Below are 23,337 nucleotides of genomic sequence, written 5' to 3' on the forward strand. Positions count from 1 at the left end.
GGCTATCAAAAATCACGCAGCTATTATTGATATTTTGTAGATTGTTATAATAGTGAATTTTTTCCATAAAATAAGATTGGAATTATTGGAATCGTCAAGAACCAGTCACTTTCCTTGCGGCTTGATTCCTTAGCGTTGCGTAGAGATGTAGAGTCTCTCTGCATTATTTACGGCATTTATCATGGCGAGTGTTCAGAGGAGTTGTTCTGACTAATACCTGAAGCTGAATTTCGTCATCGCACGTCAAGGCAGAATACAAAATACCATCCGTACTTTACGTCCGTCGTTCCACAACTAAGCGCTTCTTAGCAATGTCTGCCACGCACCACTACTATTGGAACCAGCCCATTGAAGTATTTACTAACCTATTCGAATTAGGGTCCTTCAACAAAAAAAAAACGTACCAATTCTTAAGAGCCCGGCAACGCACTTGCGCGCTGGGCTCTCTAGCAACATGACGGCGTAACATCAGGTCTGCTCCTTAGAGTGTTTGTCTCCGATTACGTAAGAATACTAATAAAATAAAAAAATGGAAATGTAATATTTGTTGTAACGTTAATTTACCATTGTCATATATTTTAGAAAACATAGCTTGTAATATACAGTGGGTATACATATGCTTTTAAAGTTTGATTAAACATGAATATTATTATAATACTAGCTGACCTGGCAAACGTCTTTTTGCCATGTATATCATTTATAATAAAAAACAGGGGTTGATCGTAGAAGGTTGAAAATTTAGGGTTGTATGTATTTTTAATGCAGTTGATACAGTTGATAAAAAAAATAAAAATTTATCTAAAAAATATATATTTCGGAGCCATTTCGGAGGACTTAACCCACAAACACCGCGACACGAGAATTTTATATATAAGATTTCAGGATACTATGTTGCCCAACTAGTAAAAAAATCACATGTCTCTTTACAATGGTTATTCCGTGATAATGTAATTCGATGTCCATGCAGAAACTGGCTTGCTATGGCTTCTCAAATGCGCTTATAATTAATTTCAATCTTTTAATAATATGGGCCAACTGTAATGTGTCATATGAAGTATTAACCTATTAGAGATATATTGAACTTATTAACACTTGCTTAACTTGATAAGAAATAAATTTTATTGATAAGAAAAAAGTAATATGAACAAAGCCAACAATGTTTTGTGTATAGAAAATAAAGACGATTCTACTGCATTTTAAAAATTTAGTAGAATCGTCTTTATTGTAGCAATTGGCATTGAGAGTATCTATGAGTGTCGGGATCAGGTGAGCTTCCTGCTCATTGGGGGGTTTGATTTTCTATAAAAAAAGGCAAGCAAGCAAGCAATTTTTTAAATATATAACAAGGTGAATTTATATAAGATGTTTTTTACATTTCAAAAAAATCCATGTAAAAACTGTAAATTTTTTAGGCAATAAATTTATGTCTTCCCTATTAGTTACTTTCATGTATATTCCAAAAGAATAGGAGCTGAAATTCTTTACATTAAATTAATTCTAATCGATTCACGCTACAATATATTTGTTTATTACTTCATACAATTCTAACAGATGGCGCTGTGTTCAAGTACCAACGTTTCACATAAATTCTCCTACCGTTTCCTTTAATAGTTTACTACTATGTCATATTACAAAAACCTAAGCCAAAGCAACGCTTGACCGAGTCTAGTATCCCTATAAAAATGAAATATCAAATCAGAAGTGAAGTAGTTTTTTTTCTACTCTACGTAAACAACGTAACTCTGATTTCCGGTTCATTATAGCATTTAATATATTCTTCCAAAAGCAATAAATTGGTCATCTCGAACACATTATCATAATCTTTTATAGTTGATATTAATGGTATTGTATTTCGTGGGTTAATTTCTTGTAGTGATCGTAAAAGAACTATAAAGTGCGTTTTAAACGTGTCGGCTGTCAATTTAAAGTGTATTCCATACACCTGCTATTTTTTATTATCAATTTACTAAAACTGGAAGAGACTTTAGACACACGTATGTACTTAATTTTCTGGGACTGTATTCTAAGGATGCGGAACCATCTGGTTTCGCTGGTTACAAAACCATCCGTTCGCATCTTTCGGGTACATTATGCGTTCGTTGTGTCAAAAAAAATGTCTAAGGGTAGATTTTTTGTTAATCAAAGCTAATAATCGTAGTCGCGTTAGTGACTTATCTCTCTTTTCATTAAAGCTTATATAAATGTGACAGTAAGAGACGAAAGAGTAACATAAAAATCTTTGAAACTCCTATTCAAGGTTGTATATATTTAGTGTTATTTAAATCATTATATCCGATTAAGAAATCTTTAATTATCCCGTACTCTCTGTTTACATATCCACAGCAGTGGTACAGTCGTAACATGAGATTGTTTTTACAACCAGCGACGCGTGCGCAGCCGACGAACGACCTCAGACGTGGACCTTGAGTTAACGTACTTGAGCATAGCCATACAATTGTAATCTAAGTTCGGATTACAACAGGAGTAGGTCTGAGTTGTAAATGTTTATTTTTTCGCGCCGTTGCCATGGAAACCGCGACGCCTTGAAAATTGTTATACGCCCGAACCTAATAATTCATTTGATAACACTCTGCGATCAGACCGTGACAGTCCGACCGATCGATCTCCTATCTGCATCCCAAAAACCAAACCCTACAAAGACAATCCATTTTTGGTGACGGATAGGATGCACTCCACATACACCGATCCGACCTACCATGGATAGCTTGTATCAACGGATGGCTATTACAATGCGTCGATTGGTTATTATCACACTTTTATTAATATTTGGATTAGGAAGTCTCCCTCAGATGTACAAAAATGGATTGAGATAGGTTATTGGGTTTGGGCGTAAGTTATTTGTTAAATACATACATATAAATTAAACCGCAGACGATACAAGTATGGTTCTAAAATAATTTTATGGTAATTGCATATTTTGACGGACAATTTGTCATACGTGGGCGATTAAATGAATTGTTATAAATGTAAATAAAACACGGGTTATAAAGTTTATTGGCGATGAAAAATATGGAGGAATTTAATTAAAACTGTCTGCTACAAACGGTTTACCATTTTATCTGACATGAATAAGTTTCGCGATTGGGTTTAATGTAAGGTAAAGTCACTAATGCTAGACACTTTAAGGAAAACACTTTGTTCATATGACAATAACTATATATTTATCAAACAAAACAATCACAGTTTTTTTTATATGAATGCCTCGTATCTTAGAAATTTATATTAAGTAATAAAATTCCAATAATCAATATATGTTTAATTTTTATTTATTTTTATATATATATTGTTTTAGTCACCAATAGATAACATCACAAAAAAAGAAAATCACCTAAAGTAGACACACAAATGCACTAATAGTTGACATACTATTTAATTAATACAGTTGGAGTTTTAAGAGCATCAGTGTGCTTGATATACTTAATTAACTTAGATATAATTTCTTATCCATCAACTTCTAAGGCCCTATCAAATTTGTTCTTAATTCTGTCACCAGTTATAATCATATTTGGTACATCAAGGACTAGTTTCGTCATTTTTTTCTGAGGCAATATATTTGTCCAGGAATTTAAGGCCCATTTCCAGTTCTTTAATTTTTGCCATTTTTGGTAATGCCATTTCATCTGTTGGTGATTCATCTGATGCACAGCAGACTTCATCAGGATTCCAGGGTGAGAGTCCACACTTACGAAACCCGTTTTGAAACATCTCAAGTGATAATGTACTTTAAGTACTTTGTTTAGCAAAGGACAAAAATTAACTTTTCCCAAAATGGGGGAATCAATGTTTTCTAAACGCCAAGACTGTACAGCAGTTTTCCAGTCGCTCTTGGTGCTGTTTTTGCTGTTGCTGTTGGTGCTATAAAACCATCTTTTACCAGGCCCTCCCATCTTAAAAGGAGTTTCTAAATTCAAATCATCAACTTTTTTTTCACACTATCTTGTTAATTATCTTTGCCTATTGGGAATCCTTGTTTGACCATTGCTTTTGCCCACTTTACAAGCAAAGCTTCAGTATCACCTGATTCTTACCAGTTTTCGTTTCATTGGTGTCTTACCCTTTACTTTATTCAGAGTTACCCTAGATACCCCAATTTTTTTGGCGCAGTTTACGTCGGAACTCCTCATCCGCATTCTTGAATAGCGGCTTCCATATCAGCCTTAGAGTAACGAAACATCTGTCCTTTTATTAGCGGCATAATTATCAGTCTAGAACAATAGAACCAATAATTGACATCATGTATATCCCAATAATAGACACCATGTCTACCTTTAGTAAAAGTGATCTAAAATTGTTGATATCTCTACAGTAATCTTTTCATTAGGAATAGAGTTCAAAAACGTTCTGAACCTGAAATAAAAGTATAATATCTTGAAACACCAATGGATGACACGCCTGTTATCTATTAGATATTTATTATTTTTTGGAACTAATAGTAGACATATCATAATTTGTAAGAAAAAATAATAGCAAACACAAGACAATCACGTTTATCACTATCCCAACTTATCATTGATACGTTGACAAATGAGTAAAAAGTATTTTTTAAATAAATATCGATTCAAAACTCACCTTCAAATTTCGGCGTCCTTAAGCTCAAAAATAAGAAATGACGGAACGCGTGCTCACTCGGTTACTTGATTTACAAGGACTGAAGCCATTTGGCAATTTCGTTTAGAAGCTGTTGGGAGTTTTTGAGAACTATTCAGAGATAGTGCTAGGTGTCGTACGATATTGTAATAAGAGTCATTTTATTAAAATTGTTTTTAATACAACAAATTTTTTACGAAGGTGTCATCCTTTAGGTCACTGTCTGGCATTAGTGACTTTACAGGTAAAGTCACTAATGCTAGACACTTTAAGGAAAACACTTTGTTCATATGACAATAACTATATATTTATCAAACAAAACAATCACAGTTTTTTTTATATGAATGCCTCGTATCTTAGAAATTTATATTAAGTAATAAAATTCCAATAATCAATATATGTTTAATTTTTATTTATTTTTATATATATATTGTTTTAGTCACCAATAGATAACATCACAAAAAAAGAAAATCACCTAAAGTAGACACACAAATGCACTAATAGTTGACATACTATTTAATTAATACAGTTGGAGTTTTAAGAGCATCAGTGTGCTTGATATACTTAATTAACTTAGATATAATTTCTTATCCATCAACTTCTAAGGCCCTATCAAATTTGTTCTTAATTCTGTCACCAGTTATAATCATATTTGGTACATCAAGGACTAGTTTCGTCATTTTTTTCTGAGGCAATATATTTGTCCAGGAATTTAAGGCCCATTTCCAGTTCTTTAATTTTTGCCATTTTTGGTAATGCCATTTCATCTGTTGGTGATTCATCTGATGCACAGCAGACTTCATCAGGATTCCAGGGTGAGAGTCCACACTTACGAAACCCGTTTTGAAACATCTCAAGTGATAATGTACTTTAAGTACTTTGTTTAGCAAAGGACAAAAATTAACTTTTCCCAAAATGGGGGAATCAATGTTTTCTAAACGCCAAGACTGTACAGCAGTTTTCCAGTCGCTCTTGGTGCTGTTTTTGCTGTTGCTGTTGGTGCTATAAAACCATCTTTTACCAGGCCCTCCCATCTTAAAAGGAGTTTCTAAATTCAAATCATCAACTTTTTTTTCACACTATCTTGTTAATTATCTTTGCCTATTGGGAATCCTTGTTTGACCATTGCTTTTGCCCACTTTACAAGCAAAGCTTCAGTATCACCTGATTCTTACCAGTTTTCGTTTCATTGGTGTCTTACCCTTTACTTTATTCAGAGTTACCCTAGATACCCCAATTTTTTTGGCGCAGTTTACGTCGGAACTCCTCATCCGCATTCTTGAATAGCGGCTTCCATATCAGCCTTAGAGTAACGAAACATCTGTCCTTTTATTAGCGGCATAATTATCAGTCTAGAACAATAGAACCAATAATTGACATCATGTATATCCCAATAATAGACACCATGTCTACCTTTAGTAAAAGTGATCTAAAATTGTTGATATCTCTACAGTAATCTTTTCATTAGGAATAGAGTTCAAAAACGTTCTGAACCTGAAATAAAAGTATAATATCTTGAAACACCAATGGATGACACGCCTGTTATCTATTAGATATTTATTATTTTTTGGAACTAATAGTAGACATATCATAATTTGTAAGAAAAAATAATAGCAAACACAAGACAATCACGTTTATCACTATCCCAACTTATCATTGATACGTTGACAAATGAGTAAAAAGTATTTTTTAAATAAATATCGATTCAAAACTCACCTTCAAATTTCGGCGTCCTTAAGCTCAAAAATAAGAAATGACGGAACGCGTGCTCACTCGGTTACTTGATTTACAAGGACTGAAGCCATTTGGCAATTTCGTTTAGAAGCTGTTGGGAGTTTTTGAGAACTATTCAGAGATAGTGCTAGGTGTCGTACGATATTGTAATAAGAGTCATTTTATTAAAATTGTTTTTAATACAACAAATTTTTTACGAAGGTGTCATCCTTTAGGTCACTGTCTGGCATTAGTGACTTTACCTTATATGTATTTATATTTTTTAACATTTCCAACTTTTAAAGTGGTCTAAAGCTATTATTATTATTTACAAACGTATTGGACATGCATTTGCACATTTTACATATTAAGCTCAAAAATCTCCGATGCCCGAGATAGGAGATGGGCATATCTTCTCCTATTTACTTCGTGTCTTCTAACCTTAGCGCTCCTTAAGGGCTCGTTCTGCTGTCTCCTTCTGCAGCACTTGGATTCCACTGCATTCTATACCTCGTCAGTGCCGACCATTTTTTGACAACACAAAGCCATATTAGCTATGATATTTTTCCAAAAATTATGTGTTAAAAAATTAAATATATATATTATATTATAAGAATAAAATATATTAACTAACATCGTGCAATTCTACATTAATTTGATAATTAAAAATTAATGAAAACAATTAAGAAAATTGTAAATACTGTTTATTTGATTATTATGATTTATAAAATATGTATCATTTATTTGATTACAAATTACCTGACGTTTATCACCTATCACAAAAAAGAGAGATTCTTTCGCGTTTAATCACCTTCAGTCTATATAATACTTAGGTATACATAAAAACCTATTGTTTATATTAAAACACCAGGCAACAATTGGGTTTTATAGATTTGTGAAGGTTCCATCTACCTGCTAGCAAAAATGTATGGAATGCTAAGAAAAAAAGGTACGACGGCAAAAAAAACATCGTGGATGGGAATTTTGGATTCTTGGAAATCACGTGCTGGCTTTACCATTGTTGTATAATGGGGTGTTATAGGGATAGATTCCGGAAATCGGGATTAATGGAATAAGTTTTAAGTCCTTGAGAATTTGCTTAAAACAAGTGTGGTTTTTATGGTTGCGAAATTAATAAAGTAAAATGTGGTTTGGAAATCCAGCGAAGTGACAAATACTCTTGAACTATGGCAACTATACAATCATCAACTTGATCGCTGATCACAACTGTCGAAAAGCACACGAAATGTAGATTTAATTAGGAAAAGCTTTAATTAGTGTATATTGACAGCGACGGATAAACCATGTCAGGTTTCCGTTCGCTGTAAAATGTACATAAACCTAAGTTGTTAAATTAAATTAAAAAAAATACCTATTAAGTTATTAAGTCTTCTATCTTGACCATATATAATTATATATATGTTATAATATAACATATATATCTATTGATATATTCTGTACTGGGCTGATCAATTAAAAAAACTATTGCTAGGCGTCTATTATAGTTTTACCCGCTTTGTTACGAATGGAAAACATTGGAAGTGAATTTTTTTTAGTTAAATATGATTTTGGAGATTGTATATGTACATATTCCGAAATCGTTGGAGTTACTCCCAGAGAGAATAGGTAGATGTAGGCACTCTCTTCGACAGTTACAATGCATTCCTTACACACATTTCATTATTTCGATTATATTGTTGTTGTATGCGAGTGGTTAATATGAAGTGAGGCTAAAATATTTATTTAAAGATCTCCAATAACCCAGGAATACATGTGTTGTATTTGAGAATATACAGCTTCCAAAATACTGTAGAAAGTGCATCGTATATTTGAATAAATACAACACCAAAACACTGTAACTCAGTTGAACCGAATAACAAAGAACTGAAAAAAAAAATTAACATAACTCCTCCAACTTCGAGCATTAATTTACATATCGTAGAAACATTCAATTATTAGCTGTCAGTGTACAGACTATAAAATATAAAAAGTCATAAAACGCGTTGTGTCTGTAAATATGATCTGTGGCGCATTCCACAGCTCGTAATACAGGGAGCGTTCTCAATAATAAGAATATGAGTGGAAAAAAAGACGAGGATTCGTGCGCCCGCGCCTTGTCCGGCCCGACTTCATGTTTTTTTCGTTTTTTACGTCCCTCGGGGTATAATCGTTTGTAACGCTAGAGTTTATTAAAAATACTATATAAATAAATCATTTGACGATTATAACATTTTTGATATTAATAGATAACAAAGCTTCTAGTTATGACGTCTTTGAACAAAATTAAATTTATATTGTAACGGAGTATACATATAAAAATAAGATGTGCAACCATTTAAATCAATGCTTGAATTAAACATAACATGTATACAAAATATAATACATATACGTTTTTTGTATTCCTTCGATAAGCCCAGATGGCTCTAACATTAAGCCGTTGGCGATGTTTCCATGTGTTGTGAGTTCGATCCTTGGTGCATGGTTCCACAGATGGTGTGTTTTATAACCGCGATCTTCTAAGAACATGCTATATTAATATTGTGTTCCTATGTTAGATTCTCTCTTGTATAGTCAGTATCTATGTGGAATATAATGAACATTTTTGTTGGTATATTTCTGGCCTATTCCTTCGCCAATCTGTTTTTGTTTAAAGCTTTAGAAATATAATGTTACTTACCGTTGATTATTAAATATGTAGATTCATATTTTCGTCATGAATATATTTTTTGGACCGATTATAAATGTCCTTAAATATTTTAATAAGAAGTTAAATTTAATATAACATAATTAACGTACAAATCCGTTCTTTAAAAGCGAATTATAATTTAAGGTCAAATATTTCCAACTAGTCAAGGTATGCAATAATTTTTACCGTAATACAACGTTTTTTTACTATTTGCGATCGTATGCAAATTGGATATGAAATTAATTGCTACAATGGTTTATGATCACATTCCATAAATAATAGTTTTATTAACTACCAATTGGTATTGAGTTGCGAAGCAAATAATGTCTTCGCTAATAGTATAATACTAAAAACATTTTGTTTCGGTTTAAAAAAAATGCCTAAAATTTACTTTTAAAAAATGTTTCACAACTATGAAATATAAGAACTAACAAATTTACTTTATTTCAAGTTAAACTTTTTGCATTAACAACGATTCTAGCAATTATCGTATCGTATACAGTGCCTTGTAGTATATATACTTGAATTAAAGACTTAAAATAAATTTCGTTCAATATCTAAACTTACACAACCAACGTTATAGAGGGGCGTGCTTGGTGCGGCATTTGTGGAATGTTAATCGTTAAGCCCCCGGCGGACCGAACCGAGCCATAAAAACAAAAAGAGTAGCTCAGTTTCGAATATGACGTTATCTAGACTTTCACGGTAAATCCATTTTTTATATACGAATTATATGATTATTAAATTAGAAATGGTGTTTCGATGCCTTTTCAACAGTCGTTAATAATCGCGGAGTCTACTTGTCGATCATTTAAAAAAAGAATGTAAGATCGTGAAGAGAATTTTGAATTTGGAAGCGAATGTTTGTATGACTTGATCCACTTGCTATGCGCGCGAAAGTATTTGGATGTTTCTTCGAATTAACGCTCGGATTATTTTATTATTAACAATTAGTTGAGAACAAATTCCATGTTAAGTTTAATAAATGCCGTTGGAATAACAATAAAACCGATTGAAAAGATAAGACAAATTTGATACCTACAAATGAAAATATAGGAATTTCGAATATCCAAGCTTCCAGAAGATAGGCAAAGAGGTAAAAAACATAAAATTAGTTCCGTGGAGAAGCGGGTGCGAGGGAGACAGGCGTATATACGAATCTAAGAAGATAGAAAGAGAAAGATGCCGAGTTGGAAAGCAACCGGTCGGAGACAGATGCGCTCTTGAATCCCCCACGGCAATATTACAACTATAAGAAAATAATTATTAAAAAACTAACTTATACCTGCAACTTCGTCTGCGTTTTGAATAAATATACATACGACGAATTATTTCACGAAATTAGTTTAGAAACTTAAACGCACACTGCCATATTATAATTAGGACTTATATAAATTCTAGCAAGCACTAAAATGTACTAACAATAATAAAATAATTTGTTGTAGCTAATTCATTTAATGACAATGTAGAAAACTGAGCCAACTGGTGGATGGATGAAGAATTCATTTAACGTTAAATACATAAACAATATATGAACAATTTTAATATTCTCTAAAGTCTGTATTAAGAATTTGTATGTCTTCCTTATAAATAGTAATACTGCGTATTTAGCTTTTTTTTTCTTTTGCTGTCTAGAAGCGCATTTACAGTTCTTTTAATTCATAATAGCACTCGCGATTCAAATGTTGATTTTATGACTTCACCGTGTGAATCTCTGAGGTCGTAATTTCGATTCCCGACTGTGCAATGTACTCTTCTATGTGCTGATTGAACAACGAACGGAGAAGGAAGATGTGAGGAAACCGGCTTGCGTTAGTCCAAAAACGGCGTGTCACAGGAGGATGATCACCTACTTTTCTATTAGATTGAAAAATATGAACCCCGGCAACGCACTCGCGAGCCCTCTAGCATCGAGAGTGTCCATGGCCGGTGGCATCACTTAACATCAGGTGAGCCTCCTGCCCGTTTGCCCCCTGTTCTATAAAAAAATAAACATAAATCCGAGGCCCAGACCTCAAACTACCCACGGATGTTTGAATGAAATGTGGGCTAAGTGTAGAAGCCTATGAGTTGATAGCATATCCTGAGGCGTTACCGGATATGGCAACAATTCTCAAGTCCCCTCAGAATTGCGAATGGCATTCCTATTTCTCGAATTTTTTTCTCTCGAGCAAAAAACACTCGGAATGTAGGCAACTGGCCAAATATTTTATCTTTCGTAATTACGAATTAAAGATACCTGCGACTTTTTGGTATAGATATTTGAATAATATGTTTTCTTGTATTATACACTAAGAGATTTACATGTATTTAATATTAATTTATAGTGTATTTTAATACAAATATACAATTAATTATATTTACATTACATTTAAAACCGACTCAAGTTGGTATTGCTTGAAACAAGTGTAAAATTTAAATTGTATTAGATTCATACCGTACTTGAGTTTTTATATGTATTAATAATAAAGTCTTTGTTACTATATATTTCCATTTAAAATTTTAGTAAGTGTTCTTAGTATTTTATTTACTGTATTATATTTACATATAGCTAAATGATACTAGTGTTATATATATATTAGTGAAACCTTTTGTGGATACATCTATTTTATGTTTTATTTTTAACTTTGTTTTCATTCTAAAGATGTATCTGTTTTGTTTCCAAATAAATAAGTAAATAGCCTGTCGATATGAAACCTTCATGGCTGAAAGACACCTCCAACTCTTTCCAGTCTATCTTTGTCTACCAGTCCTGCTATTTCTATCAAGCCATCAGTTAAACAAAGTAATATTCTATAACTGTTCAGTTGCCACAATGCGACTAACAAACAAGGCGATGTGTTTCTTGTCTGTTAATTAAATGTCACACAAATATGCATTAATTTCCCATTCATTGTAAATTTATTACATACTCGTACATTTGCGGTTACACCTTAACAATGTATAACATAGTGCTTAAAAAGGGTCTTAATAATCCATTAAAAAAACACTATCATAGACAACAAACAGCTCATGCTTTGCATTAGGTTTATTTATTATATAAACATGGAACGCTGCTGAAGTATATAATTTGAATGTAAGCATGCATAATTGCAAAGCGGGGCAAGTCGCTAATGTGCGTTAAGGTATTCCGGAACAAAAATGCACGTCTACCTGCAAGATGCCAGATGTTGCCGGCTCACATTCCTATATTATACATAAAACTACGCAAATTGATTACCTGGAAAAACTGAGAAAATCGCGCATAACTGCCATAACTGTCGCGTCAACGCCGCCTATTAAATTGCCGACCTCAAAGGTTACATAGCCCAGATGAGGAATATTTGTTTATTTACTTACGTGTTTGTATTTTATCAGTACTATGTGGTGCTAAGTTTGGTATCTGTAAGCGCGGAATGCGTATTCATTCGACCGAGAGTTTCCTTATTCGAATTTCCTTCGCATCGATAACGCAAGGAAATTGGATGAGGTATTCTTTATTGAATGATTCGCGTGTGGAGGACACAGCGCGAGGTCAAGGCGGTCCGTTACGAGCCGGGGCGCATAGTTGGCTCTGCGTTTCTTCGAACTGATTACGACAGATGGCCGCGGCCAGGGAAGCGGGCGCGGGACGTCGGCCCTTTGGAGAGATCGACCTCCGAAATGCGCCCGAGATTGCATTCTTTCGGCGGCGCGGGCGCATTCCATTGCACGCCATCCGATCGCCGCGCGCCCGCGCCAGTCGTTGCGCGCCCTTTTGGGGGTTAAGATGTGTCCGCTGCGACGGGCGTACACTATGTGGTCACAACCGCCTCCCCCCGAGCCCGAGCTCGAGACGAACCGCGCGCGCGCCTCCACCGTCGGCAACTGCGTCAGAGGATGCTCCCGACAAATTGCTAGGATGGTCCGTAGCCCTGCCGAGTACGGGGTCAGAGTAGACCCTACGTCGTCTCATCCTCCCGGGCTTTGCGTTCGCGATGAGCCGCAGTATCAGAACTTGGAGGATATGCGTAAGCGTCCTGAATATGCGAATCTCGTCGAGATTAGCCGCGAGTTCGGATACCGTTTGTGTCCTGAAGGCCAGAACTTGGAAGATGAGGCAATTTATGAGAACATATTGTCCGTGCGTCAGATTCGTTCCGCTGAAGTGCGTTTAGTGCCAGTGTCTGAGGTGCCGTACTATGAAGGGCAAGGTTATGTCGCGACCCAAGTTTTGAGTAGGAACGGCACGTTTCCACAGTGCCCACCCCACACTTGGAGCCGGCTGCAGCATGCTGGCAGGATGACGGGATCTCTGCGTCTATTTACTGTAAATATTACTACTAAATAATCCATACTAAAATTTTAAATTATAATTCTCTGACAAAACTTTTAAATTTTTTTATAATTTTATATTTATCAATTTTTAATTATTAATATTATGTACATTAAGAATAGTGTTAATACAGTATTTGTGTGTTGGAGATGAATGACTAAATAGCTGTATTTAGATTGAAATATTCCACATGTGACATGGGCTCATTTGTGGTCTAGGACTTTGATAAAATATAATAATTCCACAACTATCGCAAAGCGAAAATCGCGTTAAATTCAAGTTCAATGTCATATTAGGCTGTGTCGAGTCTGGTTTTGCGAGTCGGACATAAGTGAGGTCGGACTGTTAGCGGTAATTTCAGTAAAATCAATTTCTTTGAGAATACGTTTTGAGATGTGGCCAGTTTTTGTACGCATTCCACAAAATGTTGCTCGTAATACCTTCGGACGGACAAAAAATATACATCCAACTCGTTATTTCGTGTGCGTATTGGTTTTCGTGCGCGGCTTCGCGCGTAATGTTAGGTTAAAAGATTATTTAATTACATAATTCTAGGTTTAGTCTAACGAAATGATTTTGATTATAATTTAATAAATACTCGGTAAGAGCAGTGTTGGCCTAGTGGCTTCAGCGTGCGACTCTCACACCTGAGGTCGTAGGTTCGATCCCCGGCTGTGCACCAATGGAGTTTCTTTCTATGTGCGCATTTAACATTTGCTCGCACGGTGAAGGAAAAAATCGTGAGGAAACCGACGTGTCTTAAAAAGTCGACGGCGTATGTCAGGCACTGGAGACTGATCACCTACTTATTAGATTTAAAAATGATCATGAAACATATTCAAAAATCTGAGGCCAAGACCTAAAGAGGTTAGCGCCACTGATTTATTTTTTTATAAATACTCGGTACATTTAAATCTGAAAACTTCACCATCCATTGAAGGGAACACTCATATTTGGTCGTAAAAACCGATAGTCGTAACAGTCGATGACGTTGTTATTAAGAACCTGAAACAAAAGAATTCATCCGGGACTTTTGATTTTGGTCGATACAACCGGTATGTAGGTCTAATGATTTCGTTGTAATACTTAACAACATATAACTGTTATTTACAAATAATCAAAGACCATATTGACTATTTTGTAAATAACAAAAACATAAAGTAACGAATTCTTAAAAAAAACCGCTTTGCCTAAAAATTAAAATGTAAAATAATTTTTACGATTTGATAATTTTTACACTAGTCTGCAGAAAATTAATTTGTTTTATAACGGTTTTAACACTAACATATTTTAACAATGTTATGCGAAATGTAAAAAATTAACTACTTGTGATTTTTCACTGTCCTTTGCAAGGAATAGGAAAATCATAATATTTATTTTCTATGTTCATATAACGGACATTTTATATGAACGCCTTCTCGCAAGAATAATTTGTGCTTAAAGCTAACGTCAAGATTTAGGTCATAATGAAAGCTTTTTATGCGGGATTATTCAGCACATAATTCTTTTTGTCTGGGAAATACCGACTTTAATCTAGTGACGTCACTAATTACAAAGTAATTGCATGAACCGGATACAGTCTGTAGTCAATGAAATATGTATTAGTTTGAAAGATATTAGTTCTGTTCTACAGAAGTAGCTAGCATAAATTATGTAGAATAAAAATCAAATACTAAATATATAACCAAAATATTGAAAAGAAATGAATTCATACTACATATTAATTTTTTAACCATGTCATACCTAATTTGTTTTTTGTTGTTGTAAAATTGAGGGTATGTATGGTAGCGTGTGTTGGTTGATGTGTATACTATCTACGTACATACGTCCTTCTGCCCCATATAGGTTCGGTTATGGGGCAGTACTAAGCTATGTTTCACCAGATTTTTATTTCTCTATAGCCAATTGCTGTAATTTTTCCACTAACTTTAGTTAACTTACCTGTAATAATATGGCGAACAACACCAGTAAAGAAAGAAAATTCATTTACTTAAATATCAAAATCTAAATATACAAACCAAATATTTATGATTTACTGTACAAATACTAATACGATACGATCTGTCAATACGACGATTATTATCCATTTACAGTTTTAATGTCATTCCTAAGGCAATTAAAAATTCCATACAATATATCTATTTCTATTTTCAGGCAAAACGTGAGATGTACGATGTGAAGAAACAAAGGTTGTGCCTGGCCCAAGACGAGTACAAACATTTGAACAACGCACTTTCGACCCTCGCCGCCTCTAGGACTAGCTGTATGTACACTTTTGTTTAAATAACATCACTATAGAATAAGATTCGGAACATAAAACTCGCAATCTCTAAGGGTCTGTTTCACAATGTATGGATAAAGTACCAAATAGCTATGCAACACATAAATTATTTGTAAGATAAATGCGAATAAGAAACTTCACTTTTCATTACGTATAGCGCTATCTGACAGTCGTGCAACACAAAAATATTGTTTATCCTACCAATATAAGTACAAAATAGCTTATTTGGAACTTATCCGGACATTGTGAAACAGACCCTAAGGATTTTTACATATGGCTTTACACATGGAATTTCTTAGTTGTCAAAATAATTCAGATAGTTACTTTAATAATATATAAAGTGTAGTTATGCAAAAGATAAAAATAAGCTGATGAAATCAAGATTCCACAAATAACAATTCACATGCTATTTCTCTGAGTTATTCTATCCAAGAATCTTTGAATCGTGTATTCCTTTTTGTATAATACAATAGATAATTTATTCGCATATTTATTCGATATGCTGAAATGTTGAATTGCTATGCACGATGAAATGATATTAAAAGTAGCTTTTAAAAATGTTTGGTTCGTCAAACTTAATTTTAGAAACTTTTGACGACTTTAGCTATATTATAAATGAATAAAGTACATTAATAAGTTCGTGCTTATATCCGTTTAAACTTTATTAAATTTAAGTTATTAAAATTAAATGTATTTATATATAATAAGGTAAACAGGTACTTATAGAAAATTTAGGAAACCTTGGTTTTTAAATTTCTGAAATATTTCTAGGTTCAATTATATATATGTCGCAGACAATTAGCTTTATACCTAAAGAATATGTATATATAAAAATATGCCTGTTAACGACAGATTTCGGGAAGCACAGGACTTGTTTAGATACTCATTATACTGTGAACTTATTTGAATGAAATTAAATGTCAAACTGTGGACAATAAATTCATATAGAAAAATCTTTAAAATTCTGCGACTTTTACAACCTCTGTCATTTGTTTAAAAAATACGACAATAATGTAAATAATACGTCAATGTTTGCGGAATTTTCTTGAAGGTTAGGTCGATAAGCCATTGACTTTAAAATTCCACTGATTTGAAGTAAAATATTTACGTAAACGAATTAGTAAAACATTTAATAACATTATATTTTTAAGATGAGGTATGGAGGATGGTGTATAAAAGGGTTGTTTATTTTATAAATAAACAACCCTTTTAAATTGATTTCATAGAAGTGGCGTTTAGTTTTTCCACAACAAATTTACAATTGAAAAACTTAAACACGCCCATTATACATTCAGTCGCCGTTGTGAAATTTTTTAAGAAATATTTGTTTTTTAGAAATTAACTTAGAAACATCATTCTTAATTATTAAAAACACTATCGTAATTTATTACGATAACGTAAAAATATGAAACACGTAATTTATAACGAGCAATTTATCAAAAAAAAATTCTTTAGAACGATATACTTTTTTTTAATACAATACAGAATTCGATTCTTCCCAAACTCCCAGGCAAAAGTTTTTTAAGGGGCGAGTGATTTTTTAATTAACATAAATGTCTTCTTTACTTTATGTTCACTTTATAGACCATTATGAAAAAAAAAAAACATTTCAACTTCCCTTATTTTATATATATATATATATACCCCCTGCAAACCTTGTTTACATATGGCATATTATGTGCCTTCTAACCTGTTTCTTTTTCGCGCAAAATCCAATTCGTTATATGGTATTTATAATAATCTCCTGCTTACAGTATGTTCTTCAACAACTTCGGTTACAACCACATCTACCACATCAAGGCATGACCCAGAACAGTTGAGGTGTGAAGTGACACAGGCCAGGGGTAGGGTTGCTCAGCTCCGGAAAGAGTTGAGGCAAGCGAGAGCTGAAGTTGCCTGCGCCAGACGTGGTGTTGATACACTAGCCGAGTAAGTAATAAACTCTTGTTTAAAGTCTTTCAGCAATATTTTATTTATAATAATAACCTAGTCTAGAGCAGTTGGTCTAGAGGCTTCAGCATGCGACCCTCATCTGAGGTCGTAGGTTCGATCCCCGTGCAATGGACTTTAACATTCGCTTGAAAATATAGTGACGAAACCGCCTTCCCCAAGGCTGAAAAAGGCGTCGGCGACTTGCCTATTAGATTGATAAATAATGATGAAACAGATGCAGAAATCTGAGGCCTAGAGCTAAAAATGTTTTTGCGTCACTGGTTACTGTAATAACCTAGTATATAATCTTATATTGATATTTTTTTGTTATTAAGTAGCTTTTGTTGTTTGCGTTAAATTTTATCTTTGTAATCTAAATTAAATAATCCTTATATAATTACATAAGATGACGTTAAATATAATTTGTGGATCGAGCTTATGCAAAATCAGAAACCGGAAACTTTAAAAATTAATAACCATAACAAATTCCAGTTTTGTACATTGCTATGCCTCACAAAAAACTCATTAAATGTGCAAATATCTAAAACTGATACATATTCTAAAGCCAAACATAATTTTCTGCTTCTAACTATAGTTCAACAAGATAATGATTTATTACAGAGTCGAACAAAAGCTTAGCGCCCAGCAGGGCTGCTACAACATAACTGAAGCCCAGGCGATCATGACCGAGCTGAAGAACATCCAAAAGTCTCTTACTTCCGGGGAGAAAGAGAGAGCAGACCTCATGCAATCACTAGCCAAATTAAAAGATGACCTCACGAGGTTACAACTAGGAGAGGCCTCCCCAGACCTCTCCACCTTAACTCTTCCTCAAGAGAAACTAAGCACTGCCTCACAAACCGACCTCTGTGCGGACTTAGTACCCATCGGTACAAGACTGGCTGAAATGGCGCGGGTTCGCCTCCAATACGACGAAGCCAGGAAACGTATTCAGCAAATCCAACAGCAATTAGCAGACTTAGAGGACAAAGTGCAACCAGGTCAAGCGGAATCAGACAAGGACCGCCTTCTCCTATTCCAAGAGAAGGAGCAGCTATTACGAGAGCTTCGAAGTATTACACCAAGAACTCGATCGAAGCAGGAGATGAGTGACATACAATCCGAATGCAGGCGTTTGGAGCAAGACCTGAAGAATGCTTTTGAAATGTCGAATAAATGTATAGCGGATAGGTTGAGGCTACACGAAGAGAAGCAGCTGCTATTACAGCAGTTGAAGGATGCCTTGACATCAATGACGACCTTGGAAGGACAGTTGAAGACGTTATCAGCTTCCACGCTATCAGTTTCCAGTAGTTCCAGCTTGGGTTCCCTTTCCACAGCAAGTAGTAAGGGATCTTTAAGTTCAGGAATCAGTTTTACCGATATCTATGGTGGGCCGCAGATAGCATCTTTCCAAACGGATAAACCAATAGACATGGTCGATTTACATCGGAGGGTTGAGAGGTCAGTATTATAAAAATGTCTTTAGAAGTTGGTAAACCTTATAAATTTAAAAGAAGAATAGAAGAAAGAATTACCAACTAATGTAATTCTTGTATAGATTTTTATTAATGTTGCGCAATCTTCAAATTAGTATGGGCATGTCTGACATACAAATTAGATTTTCATTTCCCAAGATAACTTAAAACATGTCCTGTATATATATAAATATGTTTATATACTGCCTTAAGTAATCATGAATTCCCCATTACGATACACATATATATATATATATATATATTTACACTAATTCAATTAAACTACACTTTTTTTTAACAACAAATATTTCTACCATTCGTTAATACAATCCCTATATAAATAATTGCAGGCTACTACGCGGTTCTAGTTACAACGACAGCGCGACTCCAGGTGCCAGTAGCTGTCAATCACAGCCTTCACTTTCGCCTAGAAGCAGTCTTTCTTCTGCCAGCCCACCACCACCACCGCCTTCATACACTCAGGTATGAAATTTAAAACTTTGCCTGATACTGTTTTTTTATAATATTGCTCTTTCTGTTTTTCTTACTCTCCCAACTGTAGTGAATACTCTAAATGGTATCAACAATTTTACAGGTTGAAAGACAAAGACGGCAACAGAGGGAGTTGGAAGATAAGTTAGCGGAGATGAGGATAGGTGTTGCAACTGGCCTTAACGAAGTCACGGGATTGGCTACCAGTAGTGAGTATCATTCGGATATCATCCCAAAAAATATTATCGGCATTCGTGTGCCCTTTTTCTATCTTCGTGTCTCTTTTCTTTTTCATGTGACCTTTTTCTTTTTTCGTGTCTTTTTTCTTTTTCATGTATTATTTCAGAAATTAATTATCTTTAATTGCTTTAGTTGTCTTCACGAGTTTACCATGTATAAATTCTCAGACTCTTATCCCTTCCAGACAGGAAGAGATCGCTTAAAAGTTATAAGGCCGCCAGTTAATCAGCTAATATCTTTCAGTTCCAGTACAAGTACAAGGCCCGGGACGGCCCGCGGAGCCGCTATCTCCAATCTCTGAGACTCCCCCGCCACTGTCACCCACCTGCTCGTCTAGTGGTAAGTCATAATCACGTGACTTTAATGGAATTAATCTAAACTTAGAACAACAGGAATCCTACAAATACCAATGTCCTAACGATGCCTTTTAAAGATTTCATATAGTTATTATATTTACAAATATCCTTATTATGTATTTACTCTGTATGTGTATCTGACTATCTTAATTTTAACATGTGTGATGTTTGAGATAAAAAAATAGAAGACTTTTTATAATAACCAGATCTTATTTTGGCATTTCCTGTCCAGTCAATTGTCAAAATCAACTGTCAAGCTGTAATGTCATTATAAATATGGGATTTCAATAAAGCATGGTTTTCAGGCACAAACACTAGATCTGTATCAGCAGCCGTGAGCGACGAGTCAGTGGCGGGAGATTCTGGAGTCTTCGAAGCTGCTCAGGCGGCCGATTCTTCTAACATAGGTTAGTATCTCCAAACATATACACCAAAAATTTTGTTAAATAATGAAAAATTTTCTTAATTTTATTTTATTGTTATATTTTATTATATATAGGTAGTATTCAATAATGGTTTAGGGCACTTTTATTTGGAAGCCAGTGAAATTATTCTCTTGATAATTGCTTGCGTAACACATATTATATAATGTCAAAAGTCAAACTCCCTAAAACGTCAGAATAGTTCAATACAATGTAACAATTCTTGCTATAACGCCAGATATTTAAGTATCGTTATGTTAATAATAAATAGTGTATCTGAATCTGTGCATAGAAAGTGGTAAATTCGGATTTATTAATTATAAAAACCCACAATTAGAGTAGGTATATGTGTCATATTAATTGTCACAATGTCAAATAATAGTTAAGTTTTCTACTGTTGTTAAAACTTATGAATACTCTCAGATACTATAAAACTCCTTTAAAAATTTAGAGTATATATTTATTTTGAGACCGTAATAATATTTAACAATATTTATATCAATGTTAAAAAATTGCCTCAGTTTCTTCTATACTAATTATTTTTATTATTTGTTGCAGTGAACAGTGCGCAAATTGAAATCAAATTACGTTACTGTTCGGATGAAACTGCGTTGGAGATCGGAATCATTCGAGCGAGGAACCTTCATGCTCTATACATTGACAACGGGACGGAAGTGTAAGTATTTTTGGCTATTTTACATAGTTATTTCCATGACATAAAATAAATAAATAATTTAAATCTTGTATTTCAGTGTCATTTGTCATATGTCATTTTGATTGATAGATGTTAAAATCATGTCATAAAAAGTTCATATAAATTACCTGTCAAATATATTTAGAGAAAAATGAGTTGAGCAGGAATCTTCTGCCCAGAAATGCCCATTTATACTTAAATATTGTCCAGTGTTAATGGGCCGATTTCCTGACATTTTTGGACAGAAGCTCCTTCTTAACCCATTTTATCGACACTAGTCCATATTTTTGAATGTCTTAATAATAATAATTGTAATAGCTGATAGGTTGAGCCTTTTATTCAGATCGTTGTTCATGTCTTTGGTACATATATAAACAAAGATCTATTTTTATATTATTTAGATATTAAATTAGATATTAGAAGATTGAAAAAAAACTATTCTATTTATCAGTCGGCAAAGGCCTCTTCCAACGCCCAACTCTTTATTATTAAACTGTATATATTTTTGCTTTCACTTCTTTTTTCAGTTGAAGTATGTTTAATCATTCAATAAATCTGACCTCTTCCCCAGATCTGTCCGTGGTGCCTTAGTGGTAGGCGGTGGTGGTGGTATTGTATTCAATACGCCAGCCTTAGCATGGCGAGGGACGACTCTGGTATGGAGGAACAACCAGCGGGCGTCCATCGGGTCAAGAGCACTGAGAGCCGCTACTTTGCAAATTAATTTAGCGGCCGACAGCGAATGCTTGGTGAGTTTCCAAAACCAATCTAGGACTTCAGGCACAGCTTATCCGGAGCTGTAGTTAGTAACATATTCGGTAGTGGGCTGATCGGTTTTAGAGAAAGCATTGTTGGGTGCCTTTCTTGAACCTAATTCGCTGTTTTGCTGATGATTTTTTTCTGCTTTAAGTACCAAAATTCTTGGTAATTTTATTTGATTGTGTGTTTGTCTTGTCTTGTTGATATGTTTTTAATTGTATTTTTTGGAAAAAACTTATGTTTACATTTTTAAATTGTCATACATTTTAGATACAAGATTTTATAAAATATTTAGTAGATTTGATGTATGATGCTGTAGACAATAAATAAAATAAATAAATAAGTAGCATCAAAAGTTCTCCGCTTAAAATGATGATGAAAACTAGCCAAATTCGAGTATTCGGCGCATGCCTTGAGTGCCATGTGAAAATTTTATTGGACGAGAGCGAAAAACCTGAATTTTCCCATTAAAAATGTACCTATAGAAAATCGTTAAAAGCCAGTCTAACTTCTGTTTCTTCTCCAGGGCTGTACACAAGTGAGCTTGGCAGACTTTGGCCCAGAAACAACTTCACAAAAGTGGTATAACGTGTTGAGCTTCAGAAGTATGAGAAGGGATGAAAGCTCTGATGAATCTACCGTTATTTCTTCGCAAACGTCTACTCTCACAAGGAATAGAGGTAATGAGGATATCTACTAAATTAATCACCTCAGCGCACTATCAATCGTATCACCACGTTGCACCAGCTACCCACTGAAGTATTTCTGAACCAATCGACTATCAAGGAAAGAGCTACCAATTCTTAAAAGGCAATACAGGAACGAGCCCTCAAGCATTGAAAGTGTCCATGGGCAGTATCACTTAACATCAGATGAGCCTTCTGCTCGTTTGCCCACTGTTCTATAAAATAACAATTATAAACTTTGTTCAGAACTATCCATTACCATAAAATAGTTATTAAATTTAATATATGCGTTAATTTGTGTGATAATCTTTTGGATGACAACTGAATTATGTTTACAAATAAAAGAAAACTACATATTTTCAATTTTAGGATATATAATTTTTTTTAATTTTTAGGTCCTGAGAGTATGACAGGAGCTGAGTGTAATATTGAATGTGGAGATGACTCCGCGTCTGAAGACGAAGAGTCAAGAGAACCACTAAATCAGGTAAAATACTTAAAATACATACACACAAATACTGAATATAAAAAAAACTATTTTTTTATGACTACTAAAATTTAAAAAAATGTTTTACGAATAATTTAGTTTAGTCAATTAGAGATTAAGCTGCAAACACAACAAGCAATCCTAATATAGTTTTTTTCTATTTACTTAATTTTTAAGTAACTCTTACCTTCTCTTCATTTTTTTCGCCT

The 23,337-nt window shown here is 34.0% G+C and overlaps 1 protein-coding gene across 3 annotated transcripts in view; it reads left to right on the top strand.

Annotated features, from left to right (window-relative positions):
* The window catches only part of LOC110994044 (protein kibra), an 84,153-nt gene that overhangs the window by 54,480 nt on the left and 6,336 nt on the right, over nt 1-23,337 (top strand). Inside the window, exons 1-12 of one of the 3 annotated variants that reach the window (XM_022260528.2) lie at nt 12,732-13,295; nt 15,456-15,564; nt 17,337-17,511; nt 18,136-18,978; nt 19,343-19,475; nt 19,588-19,693; nt 19,968-20,063; nt 20,386-20,487; nt 21,061-21,178; nt 21,768-21,945; nt 22,482-22,635; nt 23,037-23,128. In XM_022260528.2, the coding sequence (XP_022116220.2) occupies nt 12,756-13,295; nt 15,456-15,564; nt 17,337-17,511; nt 18,136-18,978; nt 19,343-19,475; nt 19,588-19,693; nt 19,968-20,063; nt 20,386-20,487; nt 21,061-21,178; nt 21,768-21,945; nt 22,482-22,635; nt 23,037-23,128 (2,646 nt within the window). In that variant the 5' untranslated portion in view covers nt 12,732-12,755. Of the gene's footprint in view, nt 1-12,731; nt 13,296-15,455; nt 15,565-17,336; nt 17,512-18,135; nt 18,979-19,342; nt 19,476-19,587; nt 19,694-19,967; nt 20,064-20,385; nt 20,488-21,060; nt 21,179-21,767; nt 21,946-22,481; nt 22,636-23,036; nt 23,129-23,337 lie in introns of those variants that run through there. The other 2 variants (XM_022260526.2, XM_022260527.2) reach the window with 2 other exon arrangements.

The sequence above is a fragment of the Pieris rapae genome, chromosome 16 (genome assembly GCF_905147795.1).
Source record: "Pieris rapae chromosome 16, ilPieRapa1.1, whole genome shotgun sequence".
Lineage (NCBI taxonomy): Eukaryota > Metazoa > Arthropoda > Insecta > Lepidoptera > Pieridae > Pieris > Pieris rapae.